This window comes from Lingula anatina, chromosome 5 (assembly GCF_051362555.1).
Source record: "Lingula anatina isolate TDL-2025a chromosome 5, LinAna3.0, whole genome shotgun sequence".
NCBI lineage: Eukaryota > Metazoa > Brachiopoda > Lingulata > Lingulida > Lingulidae > Lingula > Lingula anatina.
The window spans coordinates 17,282,087-17,295,421 of NC_141771.1; the positions used below are offsets into that span (position 1 = coordinate 17,282,087).

Sequence of the window (13,335 nt, forward strand, 5' to 3'; positions counted from 1 at the left end):
AGATCTTTTCTCGATCAAATAAAACATATGAGTAACCAGACACTGTCCCATTTCGGTCTACGGTCTCAAACACGCGATTATTCACATCAGCTGATGTCGTTCGATGAGAATCAACAAATCACCGGTGGCGATTGAAAAATGTAAACAAAGAAATGACCGGGGTGTTTAAAAACCTGCTAAGACGGGGCCTCTTCCAGGGAAGGTTCCAGACAGCAAGGTGATTTGTTAAAAAGTGTTGTTTTATTTTTCAATTTAAGTTTCTAAATTTAGCTAGCTAGTAATGTGAGTTTAATTTGCTTTTAAAATCGTCCTGTTGCAGACAGAAAGTGATTTGGGATGTTCCAACAATTTAAATGGGTTTTTAACAATGAGAATATCCCTTTCAGCATAATTTAACTGAAACATTGGACTTAACTCACACTGTACTATAAGTTAAATAAATATTAATACAAAAATGAATGGACATCACCTGTAAAGCCATACTCTTCATGTAATATTTTCACCACCTCTTTTCTAAGGTCTTTTTGTTATCTCTCTTTTCTAAGGTCTTTTTGTCATCTGGTATTTCAGCATGTCACAAATAACAGCAGGTCTAGACGCCACCCAAGTACAGCTCCTCCAGGAAGAGTGTATCCTCATAGATGACAATGACAAAAATATAGGTACTGCCAGCAAGAAAGACTGCCATCTACTAGAAAACATTAATAAAGGTGAGTGAAATTTGGGATCTGTATAAGCTTCACATTATTTGAGAAGCATTGGTAAGGGCTTAAACTGAGGTAAAATTCTCTACAGTTTGTAAATTGATAGCAGTATAGGCTTGAAATCCTGCAATATAAGCCAACAAGAAAGGGTACAATATCAATCTGAAAATATAAATTTAAGTGAATTGAATCAAAGATCATTATAAATACTTATAATTGGTGATAATATGACAGTTCTTACAAATACAAAAAATTAATGTCATTCACTTGGAATATTACAAGTGAAGAATTAACATTTATACAGCATATGCTATGGATTGCAATGTCTCATATATTGTATTAGAGTTTTTAACAGAAAAATTTTAATTTACAATAGGCATGCTACACAGGGCTTTCAGTGTATTCTTGTTCAACAGCAGTGGGCAACTTCTCTTACAGCAGAGGTCTGATGAGAAAATCACATTCCCAAGTAGGTAAACATGTAAACATAAATTGGAATATATACTAGTAAAGTAATATGTTGTATGCAAAAAATCACATATCAAGTTGGTCAAAATACTAGTTATCAAGAAATGAAATATTTTCTCTTGATATGGGTTTTTAGTTAGCTGCATGCATGACTTGTAGAAAAAGTACAGGGATGAGATTTTTCTGACTAATGGCAGATTTATTACTTTTTGGGTGATGTTGGTACTTACAACAGTAATGAGATTTTTCTGCCTATAATCTCATCCCTAGGCCTGTATGTGTCAGTGAATCTGCTTATAATGGCAATTAAATTAACAACATTTTCCCCCCAAGCTGTTGAAACAAATTTCTCATGTTTAAGAGGAATGCAATCATTTCAGGTCATTTCACAAACAGCTGCTGCAGCCACCCTCTGAACATTCCCGGTGAGACAGACGAGACCAGGGCATTGGGAGTAAAGAGGGCAGCACAGAGGAAGCTACAGCACGAGCTGGGCATACCACCACATCAGGTAAGATCTGACTGAAGAATGCTTGTAAGCAGATGGTTTCTATGGGTTCAATAGAAAATTGCCTTTTTGGCAGGAAAATGCCTGCTCTGAAGCAAAATTTGAACTCTGAAGGTTCTGTGCCATTTGATTTCTGAGGTTGGTTCTAGTAGGGGGTAAAAAGGACCCACTTTTTAACCCCCCCTCCTTGAGCCTGTCATGTTCACATCTGCACCTCTTATCACAAACTGAACTTAAACTGAACTGAACTAAATGTTTCAGTATTTGACCTGCATTTATGTAATATGTTTCGGGTTCCAGTGGAGGAGTTTCAGTATTTGACCCACATTCATGTAATATATTTCATGTTCCAGTGGAAGAGTTTCAGTATTTGACCCACATTCTTGTAATATATTTCATGTTCCAGTGGAAGAGTTTCAGTATTTGACCCACATTCATGTAATATGTTTCATGTTCCAGTGGAAGAGTTTCAGTATTTGACCCACATTCATGTAATATGTTTCATGTTCCAGTGCAAGAGTTTCAGTATTTGACCCACATTCATGTAATATGTTTCATGTTCCAGTGGAAGAGTTTCAGTATTTGACCCACATTCATGTAATATGTTTCATGTTCCAGTGGAAGAGTTTCAGTATTTGACCCACATTCATGTAATATGTTTCATGTTCCAGTGGAAGAGTTTCAGTATTTGACCCACATTTATGTAATATGTTTCAGGTTCCAGTGGAAGAGTTTCAGTACTTGACCCGCATTCATTACCAATCTGGAAATGTACCGAAGGACGGCAAGTGGGGCGAACATGAAATAGACTACATCCTTTTTATCCAGGCTGACGTGGATGTGGAACCCAATCAAAATGAAGTCAAAAGTTACAGATATGTGAATAAAGAACAGTTGAAAAGCTTTTTAGGTAAGGTTTAGGTCCATTAGTGACTTAAAAATTAGTTGTCTTTTTTTAGTTTTTTTTTTTTAAATTCATAAGTATATTATGTTACTTGAATCTAAAATGTATTTAAGAGTTTACTTTTTTTAATCAGTGTCAGAAAGTATTATATCAGTGCATTGGTAACTTGAACTTGGTGGTGTTTGAAAGTTACGATTATAGTTGATTTGCTGGAGAACTCAGTGCATCAGAATTTCCCATGTCCACCAAATAACTAACCACCAATCTAACACCTTTTAATCCTTGATCTTCCAGCTGGTGCTGAGAAAGAAGGGCATCTCATTACACCATGGTTCAAGCTGATTGTGGACAACTTTTTGTACAAGTGGTGGGACAACCTTACTGATCTTAGTATCTTCAAAGACCACAGCCATATTCACAGAATGATCTGAGAAAACAATTGACATTTATTAAGGTCTTTCACACAATAATTGGGATACTTGGAGCACAAAGGAAGGACAGAAACCGGTGCATTGTCATTTGCGCAGTATCCTTTATCGGAATTGGGTCTATCTAGCCATATTCAGAGAGAGTGATTTTAGAAAATTTTAATTCATTGGGTGACTCAGGACCAAGAAGTGGTTCAGGCCCGTTACCATTGACCCCCTGAATTAAGAATGTGAGAAATATGAGAAAATGATTTATTTCATAAATTATAAACATTTCGTGATTTGTGAAATATGCAGAGTCAGCTTTTAGATATTTTTATTCTTACAGTTACATAGTAACAGAGATTTCTGGAAGGATTTCTGACATATTTGGGGAGCCAAAAATATCATTAGCCCTGGTGGACCCCTGGACCCCACGCCATGTTTTCTGACTTTTTCACTAAATGACAGTCTCATCCCTATAGAAGGATGACATTTTGTTGTATACTGAATATGCATTTTGCCTTGAATATATACTGACAGTCAATAAAAATGCATCATTTATTTATCAAATAATATTTTAAGTTCCTTTAGCACATTAAGAAAATAAGTTTTCGTGTGAAATATGAATTAGTGGTCAGCCCACTCTCTTATAACCAAACAAGTGCATTTGTACTTGTTTATATGGTTGGAATCAATTCTTGGTAAAAAAAAGTACAAGAAAGTTTTCTGATGCGTTTTCATTGACTGTCAGCATACATATCTCAGCTGTGGTATGAAATATCTCTATAATGATACAACAGCTACCCCCTACCCAGGTCTTCACATTAAGGCCAACTGGACAGGAGAACCAGTAAAAACCTCTAGAATTTTACCATGACTTTTTAAATAAAATATATAATGTAAATTGCTTTTATACCAATTTTATGATGGTTTGTTATGGATTATGATGAGAAAAAGGATCCCTCAGAAGATGCTCCTAGCAGAATCTATGTTTTAACATTAAAATGGATTAAGCAAAGCCGTGTGTCCCAAAGAGTCTCAAGACTGGATTACTTTGCTTTTTCAGTCTTAGACAAAATTAAAATTACGCCAACTGCCTAATTCTTTTCTCAGAGTAATGACTTACATAAATATGAGACATTTTCTGTAAATCACTGCCAAAACCCTTTTACACAGATATTGCATAGTTGCCCGAGTTGAGCTGTTCTGGTTATGCCAAAAACTTCATCATTTTATGTAAAAGCAGGGGCAGATCTTCCAGAAGATGGTCAGATTTTTAAGTTTACATTGACGGGTATCTAATGTTTTCTGTCAGAAGACGGTCAAAACGGAGGATGGACCAACAAAGATAATTTGGAAGACTGTCAGAAAATATCTCTGGATTGGCCCCTGTAAAAGGACTCGGGTCTTGATTGCATCAAACAATATGTGTTGCATATACCTTTATTAACTGATTAAATCATGTTTGAAAATAAAGTATAACTATAACAAAATACAAAATTATACAGTTATATGTAAACAATTAGACAATGGAATGTTATGAATATTTATTTGCACTTCATTTAGAATTTATTTGAGCATTTTACCACATCCTAAGAATTCCCCTGCCCTTTTGGTACACAGAAAAAGCCACCTCCATTATAATGTAACATAACCATTATGATGTGATATATCTCTGATAGCATTTAACATTAATCACCTATAATTCAATATTGATCAATAATCATGGCAGCTTCCCATACCTCCATATGAAATTCCACAAAATAATAATTATGTCACTGAATGCCTTTCAAAGTTATATCACTATAAATTAATCATACGATTTTAGATGGCACTGAAGAAAATTCCTTTCTACAAGACCCCAAATGAAAGTCAATCTAAAAATAAATTACCATTACTACAGTGTTAATGTCTTTCCCCCAAAAAAATCTTTGGAGGAACTGTGATTTGATTTTTTTGTTTACTGGACAGCAAGCTCTCCAGTAAACAAAGGAATTTAACATCTAGTCATCTAGCTGCAAAAAGGCCTAGGGCACATTCACAACCAAGTTGATCCGTGGTCTAACTAGTCTACTGATCAAATATGGCGCAACCCACTTAAAAGCATGGCAGGATTTAATTGCCCAGCCCCTGCTGGGACGCCACGCATGGGAGGCTGGAATCCATTGTCAAGTGCACGCCATATTTGATCCACAGACTAGTTAGTCAGTGGATCAACTTGGTTGTGAATGTGGCCCTAGTCTACTGCTAAGTAGGTGTGTCACCCCAGGTTGGGCAAGGTGTCTTTTCCCAGGTTTTTGGCATCTTGTATGGCTTTCCAGTAGAGTTTCTCTTCCACCCCCTCCCAATGTTTGGAGCCTATGGTATTCATGTATCTACAAAAGATAAATAAAAAATTCCTTCAAATATTAATTTATTAAATTCAAATAATAAATGGATAAAATTATAATAATGAGAAGGAGAGTAGAGCAGTGATGAACAGTGAAGTTTTCCAAATGTGAAACAATCCAATTACGTTAACTTCAATGTGTAAAATATTTCAACTTACATAAGTGATACTTATTTTAAAACTGTTTTCAAGGAATTAAATATCCATTTCCTTGCTGTTTTTCACATTATCTGTAAATGTTGTGGTTCAAAATTTTGATATGGCAAAAATATCTAACTTCTAGTGTGCGCTTCCCTAAAAGATTGTTTTCTAAGAAAGAGTCAAGATACAGTAATAAATAGATAGAAAATGAATTTTTTTACCTGGTACAAGATATGTTGTAGCTATTTCATTTCTGTTTTGTTTTGTGGAGGGAGGGGTCCTTGTGTAATTTAATTATCATTATTATTAAGTCCTTTCAAACAGACTTTTGAATATTTGATTTATTTGGTCAAAGTTAGCTTTGTTGTGTTACCTTCCAGTGATTAGGGACCAAAAAGGTAAATGATATATTTACAGTGACAGAAGAACGTTCACAAAAAGTGAAGTTACATGTTATTATACTCAAATGTTTCTTACTGACCAGAAGCTTTCTGAATTTTCTTCCAGTACTTAGCCACCTCAACACCTTCCCAGTGTTTATTATTCAAAGGTTTCATAAACCTGAAATTAAATTAGTACCAGTTACTGTACTAGCTTACAGTATAAGCAAGGGGAGGGGGGTTGGGCACATTCACACCCTGAACTAACTGAAGACAATACTGACTAAATTACATCATCAGTCAACCAGTCTGCTTTTTACGTGAATCTGAGGTTTGAGGAATGTTTGATATCTGTCTTGTTTGTCCCTATGTTATCTGGTTGACAGGTGGCATAAGTTAGTCTTGATGTGAACACACCTCCACTGAGATGGAATGTTTCACAAAATAAATGAGTATATAAAATAATAAAAATATAATAAAATATATATAAAAATAAAAGACATTTAAAAAAACAATGAAATTTAACTCAGAATTATAAGGTTTTCTGGGAGATTCAAAAAGCCCTAAAAGTGGTCCAAACTTTCGGACCAAAAAAAAAATGAAGTCAAGACTTAATTACCAAGGTAACATGGCCACAAGGGCACATCTTACCCTATCAGAAGCAGTGTAACATCACTCTCAAAGAAATCATGGTCAACTAACCCAGGGAACTGACTTAAGTTTTTTCTTTTCATTTTTTTTTTTTTTTTTGTGAAACTGGGGCCAGGGCAGTAAACTTAAAGCCTCTCCTACCTCTCCATAACCTCCTCCATGACTTTCCTCTCCCCATCTGTCACTCCATTCCAGTATACTTCAAGGTTCTTCTGAAGGTTAACCAAACTAAAGGAAAAACACAAATTGGAGTTAATGATAATAATTAATTATTGTTTACATACACATCAATTAATAAATTGAGTATAGTCAAAATACAGCAATTATATACAATGCAATGACCATGCACCCAATAATGACAAATATACAAAACATCACGTAACAATATATACAATTTAATAAGAATGTGGTTTAGCCATCCAACTTGTATACCAGTTTGGGCCATGAACATTCTTGTCCACTGGTCAGTTAGACAACTGTGGGTCTCAGATAAATATATATTAGTAAACAACAAAATTAACTAGCCAAATATGTTTTCTTAAGACTCGACTATGAAGTAAAACAGCTGCTTAAATTTGCTTATATAAGCTTGTATCATAGTAGACAAGTTACATTGTAAACTGGATGTCCGATAATATTTCAGTAAGACATGTATATACAGAAACTAACCTGGCAGTGCTGAACATGGTAGAGTGGGGTTCTGGCTGTTCTAAAGCAAACTGCATGGCAAGTTTAGAAATGTCCACATTTTGTTCCTGGAATATTAAAAAAATACTACCATGAAGAACAAACAAGCAATTTAAATTTATTTCAATCATACTTAGGTCTTTGTCTAATATTATTATAATAAGTGGCACTGTGCCCAATGAAGGCTTGCACAACAGAAGAAACTAAGACCTGTAGTCACATATTTGGCAGTGAAACATATTGTCCCTTTGCTAGCTTTCAGGGTCTCATACAGCAGCTGGGTGTATCCTCCTCAGGGGGACAAGAACATCTATGATTAATCTGTGTCAGGATCAAATATTTCCATACATCTAATGTAAACTGCACTGAGGTCTCATTCCCATAATTATACGCCATGGCCATCAGTCTACATAGATCAATCCAACTCTGCAGATACTCTGAGTGCAAACAGCTTAAAGGTACATACGAACCGAGCATCGGTGGAGCGTGGATTCCCATTAACACATGTAAACCACTTCTACTAGTTTCTTATACGACTCAAATAAATTCACCATGTCAAGGGATAAACTGAATAGATCACTCGATCAGCCATAAAAGAGCTTGAGATTGCTCCTTTCTTTAAATTTTTGGTTGTAAATTTAACCTACTTCCCTGACCTACTTTTCTGCCCCATTGACATACAGCATAGAATGCTAGCAGCAAAATCCATTCAAACATCATTTTGCGGTAAAATTAAACAATGCCTTTTGGTAATTCTCTTAGTTATACTACTTGAAACTATATGCTGGCATTTGGCTTGTTTTTGTGACAAAAAATTGACTTTGTATGCATCTTTAACTGAATGACATGCCTCCTCTTGTTTCCAACTTATTCACATACTAGTAATCACCAGCTCTTAAGTACAGTATTCTACTCAATGCCAGGAGAAGGTGTGTCAAGGAGACAGGAAAAAGAGGAATGCACTCAGCAAGAGTCCCCTAAGAGTGCATTCAGAGCAGCTGACTAACAGATACGTGGAACGACAAAGGCAACCAACTAAAAAGCTTGCTGATTAATTATCAATAAGACACTGAATAGATTCAAAACAAGCATTTGGGTCAGCCATATTTGATCCGAGGATTTGTTAATTACGAATGAGCTCATAGAGTTGGATTGATCTACATACGCTGATGATGTCTCTGGGAAAGAGTCCAGAGTCACATGTAAAGAGCTGAACTTGACTTTTTTTTCACCCGTAACAAAAACCCTTACCTGACAATACCTCGCAGCTTCTGCACATTTCTCCCGTATCTCCTGTGTGGCTGGGTGCCAGTCTGCTGGACCTCTGTGAGTTAACAGACCCATGCCTATTGGGGAGCCATTGAGTATACCAACACCATGCTCCTAATAACAGAAACACAATGTCAAACTACTGAAAAAGGATGTTTTTATGTCTAAAAATAGTAATAATTGGTCAATTAGGATTTAAATATTTGAGGTACAGACATTTTGACTAAAAATGGAATTTTTTTCAATGTTTTATCAAGGTTTAACTTAAAAAGATAAGCAGAAAGGTAAAAAAATTCATTGAGAAATAAAATACATTTACTTTGGGAAGTTAAATGAGAGTACATTTGTGGCCCTTGCACTCATTTTTTCTTGGAACCATCTCCGTTAGTCATCATAAACTAAATACACATGCATGTGCTAACCTTCAGATAAGGATAGTACTCCCTGAGACTAGTGTCATTCATGGCACACCTGCAGTAAGTGAGAATGGTGTCTATCTTCACTGTACTTCTCTCCAGAACTGTTCTGCAATACGGGATACAAATTTAGTATCTGAGGTATTACATATTGCTCCACATATATACAGCAAATTAAAATGAATATCTAGCACAGAACACACATACTAGTATCCACCCCAAACCACATCCATATTGTCCCACAAGCTACCGGGGTAGGATCCTATACTTCTATCTGGGTCACAGACTGATTTTCACTAAATATTCACAAAATTTAATACATATCTGGCTTATCCAAGACACAAATTTCCTGTCAAAAATTGCACAAATAGAGGGTATACCAGTATGATCCCTACCTGAAGTTTTCCAGTGGATAACCTGTGATTCCAATATGCCTGACTTTACCCATGTCTTTGCACTTCTGGAGAGCTGGCAGTGTCTCGTTGATGATGACGTCAAGACTGGGGGCAAACTCCATGTCATGTACCTATAGCAAACACGATACAGATACATGTACAGTCACGCGATGTTGAGCAGAGCATGTGTCATTGCTTATATTCTGATCAATTTTCAGGCCTTAAAAACGGATTAGGCTTTTACCAACACTACCCACAGATCTTTTAGCACTAACACCCATATTAACTACATACCCCAGAAATTAACCAGCACTACCGGAGCAGATGGATGTTAGTGCTAGGCATCACTTTGATGGTGCTAAATAATTGTATGACATTGTTGAATAATTTGTGGTTTTATTAAAATACATATACCCTCTACCTGGGCCAGATGGAATTTTTCATGAGATATTCAGAGATATGTCTTTAGATAAACAGTCAGTCAATTGGTTCTCTGAGACCCTGTGGTGAAATCTCAAGGATAGTTACATGGCTGGTAATTGTTTGCATAATTAACCTGCTAGGTACTATTATCTTTATGTGAATATGACTAGAGTTCACAAGCATTTTAATGTGAACAATACTACATATACCTGTATTACATCTATATATTCCAGCCCCAGTCTTTGTAAGCTTTCATCCACGCTTCTCATGGTTCTCTCAGCAGAGAAATCAAACATCTTGGTGGCCTCTGGGAGATAGCGTCCTACCTTGGTGGCCACGTAGTAGGCCTGGCGTGGAATGGACTTCAGAGCCTGAATGTATAATATAATATGTTCTTGCGGGAAAATGTGATTCTGTATTTTTTTTATTGTATTTTAGTTTCTTAGGGATCATTCCCACTGAAACTATCTATCTACGTAGATCGATCCAACTCTGTGGGCACTCTCACTGAATGCAATCAGATTAACACGCCCCTTTCTGTTTCCAGTGTACTCATATAGTCACCAGCTTTTCTGTAATTTTGCTCAATGCCAGAGGGAGACATGTTAACCTGTTAAACTGATTGCATTCAGTAAGAGTCCCTGTGGAATTAGTTTGATTGACTGATAGTTTCTTTAGGAAGGTAATAACTAATTTAAGCAAATCACCTCAGAAGGAGTAGGTGTTTGGAAGACTCTGGCTAAGTGCAATCAGCTGAAATAAATGACATGCCTCCTCCTGTTTCCAGCCTAGCCATATTCATATAATCACCAGCTCTTCTGTATGCTACTTAATGCCAGAAGGTGGCGTGTCATTCACTTAAGCTGATTGCACTCAGCAAGAGTCCCTGCAGAGTTGGGTCAATCCACCTAGACCAATGGTGTCTATGGAAATGGGGCCTTTGACTTTTTGTGGTTTAAGTTAGACCAGTTGTGAACACGACATTTATCCTCACCTGTCCCAGTACAGTCTCAGCTTTCCCGTGTCCGTACCATGGGGCACAGTCCAAATAATTGATTCCCGACTTCAGGGCTACTTTCAGCACCTCATGGCTCTCTTTGTCATCTGTCTGACGGAAAACACTACCAAATGCGGAAGTGCCTACAAAGAAGAAAATATACATAATAGTAATTACTATACCTAACATTGTTCAATTGCCAATTATTTAAGATGCTTAACTTTTGTTTTCAGCATGCATGTGAAAGCTACTACCTAAATCTGTTAAAATGAACAAAATGACAAAAAAAAAAAAAAAATAAATAAATAAAATAAAAAAATTAAGAAAGTTATAAACATTCAAATGGGTCTGCATAGCCACCATATATAATTTGGTTAAGCATATACTAGTATACAGTCTGATTTTGTAGTTATTGAAAAGTTTGGAAGATGTGCATGTTTCAAATCAAGTTATAATTAGACAAAAGATCAAAGTGAATATAAATAAACAGTAAATAAATAAATAAATACATTAAGGCAAACTTAATGAGAGCTAATTAGCTTCCTCAATTTATACCTAAGCTGAGCCGTGACACATGCATGTCAGTACTTCCCAGCTGTACATACTGCATCTTCTTCACCAAATCCACATCATGGAAGCCCTCTACATAGGTCACTGGCAAGCTCATCTTCTCTTACTACTGCTGCATGGATTAACTAGTACACACACTATGCTGTGGCCTGCAAAATAAATAAGGGTGATTTAATATTTACAGAACAGGCTGCAAGCACTTTCCAAGGACATATCTTGCAGTTCCATTGATTCCTTGCATTGTGTACGTGTGGCATTGTGTGCAAATGTCATTATCACATAAATTCTGTTGTAAGTTACTTATATATATATATTTCTTTTCTTTGCGCATCCTTACCTTCAATGGGACAGCATCCACTATAGCCGGTGGAGATAAAGCCGGAGGCACGTTGAATAATCGTGTTTAATCTTTGAAAATTTAGGTCAGGATTTATACGTACCTCTTCACGTGAACAGGGACGAGCATTGTTGTAGTTGGGATCAAGTGTCAAACGAGGGTATCAGGAAGTAACAGCACAACAGCGATGATTGCGGTAGTTGTGACTGAAATCGAAATGTAAGTGTGGTAGTTGCGCTTCGAGTGCTCGGCTGTAGTGATTTTCTGCTGAACTGTCGTCATATAACGGCGTGGTTGGAGCATCGCCTAACAAACAGTGAAGTTATAGGGGGAAAGAAGCTTATATATACTTTATATTGATAGAGATAGTTAATCGAGAATTCGGAAGGAAAAATGCCGACAATAAAAGAAGAAGACGCAGACAGTGGGCTAGATCTTACAGGCAGTGCACCGAATGTCGGCTCCCAAGAATCGGAACCAAAGAAAGATGACGACACGGTTACTAAAAGCCCCGAGAAAAAGACTCTTGCTAGACCTCAGGATGTCGAAGCAGACGATGACGACGAGGAATTAGATGAGACTTTGACAGAAAGACTAATCGGTCTGACTGAAATGTTTCCAGAAAGTGTGCGTAATGGAGTTGGATGGATTCTGGAGAATTCCTGGGACGGAGTTAAGTCCGCGTACGGATTCAGCAGAAAAGCTTTGTGGATCGGCATGGTGACTGTTCTGATAACTGTCGTACCAGCGCAGTTAGAGTTGGAAAGGATGAACATGGCGAATCAACAAAAGCAGCAGGAGCGACAGATGTTGCTGGGCCCCCACGCCGCCTTTTCAAGCAGCAATGTCCCTCAAAATGCGATGCCAATGATGGCAATGCCTGGCGGACCTCCTCCGCCTCAGTGAACAAATATTTCACATTCAGAAGATGTAGTAACAAATACAGTTTAGACAGAAAAAACATTTGCACCTATTTAATATTTTGATTATTGATGATTTGACCAGCAAGTGTTGTTTGAAATGAGTTTCCTTACTTTCCTTCAGCACTTCTCTTAGTTAGGACAGTATTTCTTTGGCAAAAATATCCAAGAAAAAGATGTTGTATACATGGTAAACTTTCAGTTGTGTCATGGACATCAGTTCAGAGACAGGAGACTAAAGATGGAGAACAACAGTCATTTCACAATTGTTTGAATTGTCAGTGACACAACAAGTATTCAAGATTGAAACACCAGGCCTCAAGTTTCTGTAATTATGTCAGACTGTCATTTCGAGAAAGCTTTGCTCTTCAATATCACCATTTCATGAGAGTGAATTTTGCCATTAGTTTCGGGAGACAAGTCACTAAGATACTTTTGACAGTCATGTTAAAAATGTCCAGTTTAACTCAACTCTAATTCGGCCCGGATGGAAGATATTCAGATGGATTCACCTATATTTTTGGACCACGTTTTTTGCAGTTTTCTGGTAGTAGGAACTTGTTCCAAAGCATATGTTCATAATTTTTGGAAATCCATTTGTTCTTTTTCTTTTTCCAAATTTCTCTAGATTAATTGAAAAGGGTATCTTAATAAAATCTTTAAAAATTGATTTTTTAGTTTTATCATTATTTGCAGTAAGAAGGCAATTCCAGCATCATTACTTGACTTTATGAATTTTATGTAGACTTATAATGTTTGGATGCAA

General features: G+C 36.6%; 3 protein-coding genes across 5 annotated transcripts; 2 read left to right on the forward strand and 1 right to left on the reverse strand.

Annotated features, from left to right (window-relative positions):
- The first annotated feature begins 28 nt into the window (after positions 1 to 28).
- LOC106165451 (isopentenyl-diphosphate Delta-isomerase 1-like) lies at positions 29 to 3,913 on the forward strand. The gene is made up of 6 exons (XM_013543658.3): positions 29 to 217; positions 571 to 710; positions 1,081 to 1,173; positions 1,553 to 1,683; positions 2,398 to 2,590; positions 2,879 to 3,913. The coding sequence occupies exons 1-6, from the start codon at positions 153 to 155 to the stop codon at positions 3,013 to 3,015; spliced, it is 759 nt and encodes a 252-aa protein (XP_013399112.1). The 5' UTR covers positions 29 to 152; the 3' UTR covers positions 3,016 to 3,913.
- LOC106165444 (uncharacterized) lies at positions 2,877 to 11,862 on the reverse strand. 3 transcript variants are annotated; one of them, XM_087013229.1, is made up of 11 exons: positions 11,650 to 11,813; positions 11,298 to 11,461; positions 10,740 to 10,885; positions 9,955 to 10,116; positions 9,323 to 9,453; positions 8,934 to 9,036; positions 8,494 to 8,625; positions 7,225 to 7,310; positions 6,697 to 6,783; positions 6,006 to 6,085; positions 2,877 to 5,369 (listed from the first exon to the last, which is right to left on the reverse strand). In XM_087013229.1, exons 2-11 carry the CDS (start codon positions 11,407 to 11,409, stop codon positions 5,362 to 5,364), a joined length of 1,047 nt encoding a protein of 348 aa, XP_086869355.1. In that variant the 5' UTR covers positions 11,410 to 11,461; positions 11,650 to 11,813; the 3' UTR covers positions 2,877 to 5,361. The 3 variants fall into 3 exon arrangements, with proteins under 3 accessions (XP_086869355.1, XP_086869354.1, XP_086869353.1); XM_087013228.1 differs by lacking the exon at positions 6,006 to 6,085 and having other exon boundaries at positions 11,753 to 11,862; XM_087013227.1 differs by lacking the exon at positions 6,006 to 6,085.
- Positions 11,863 to 11,893: 31 nt separating this feature from the next.
- Positions 11,894 to 13,239, forward strand: LOC106165445 (mitochondrial import receptor subunit TOM22 homolog). Its single transcript, XM_087013233.1, has one exon. It carries the CDS (start codon positions 12,043 to 12,045, stop codon positions 12,553 to 12,555), a length of 513 nt encoding a protein of 170 aa, XP_086869359.1. The 5' UTR covers positions 11,894 to 12,042; the 3' UTR covers positions 12,556 to 13,239.
- Positions 13,240 to 13,335: the final 96 nt, after the last annotated feature.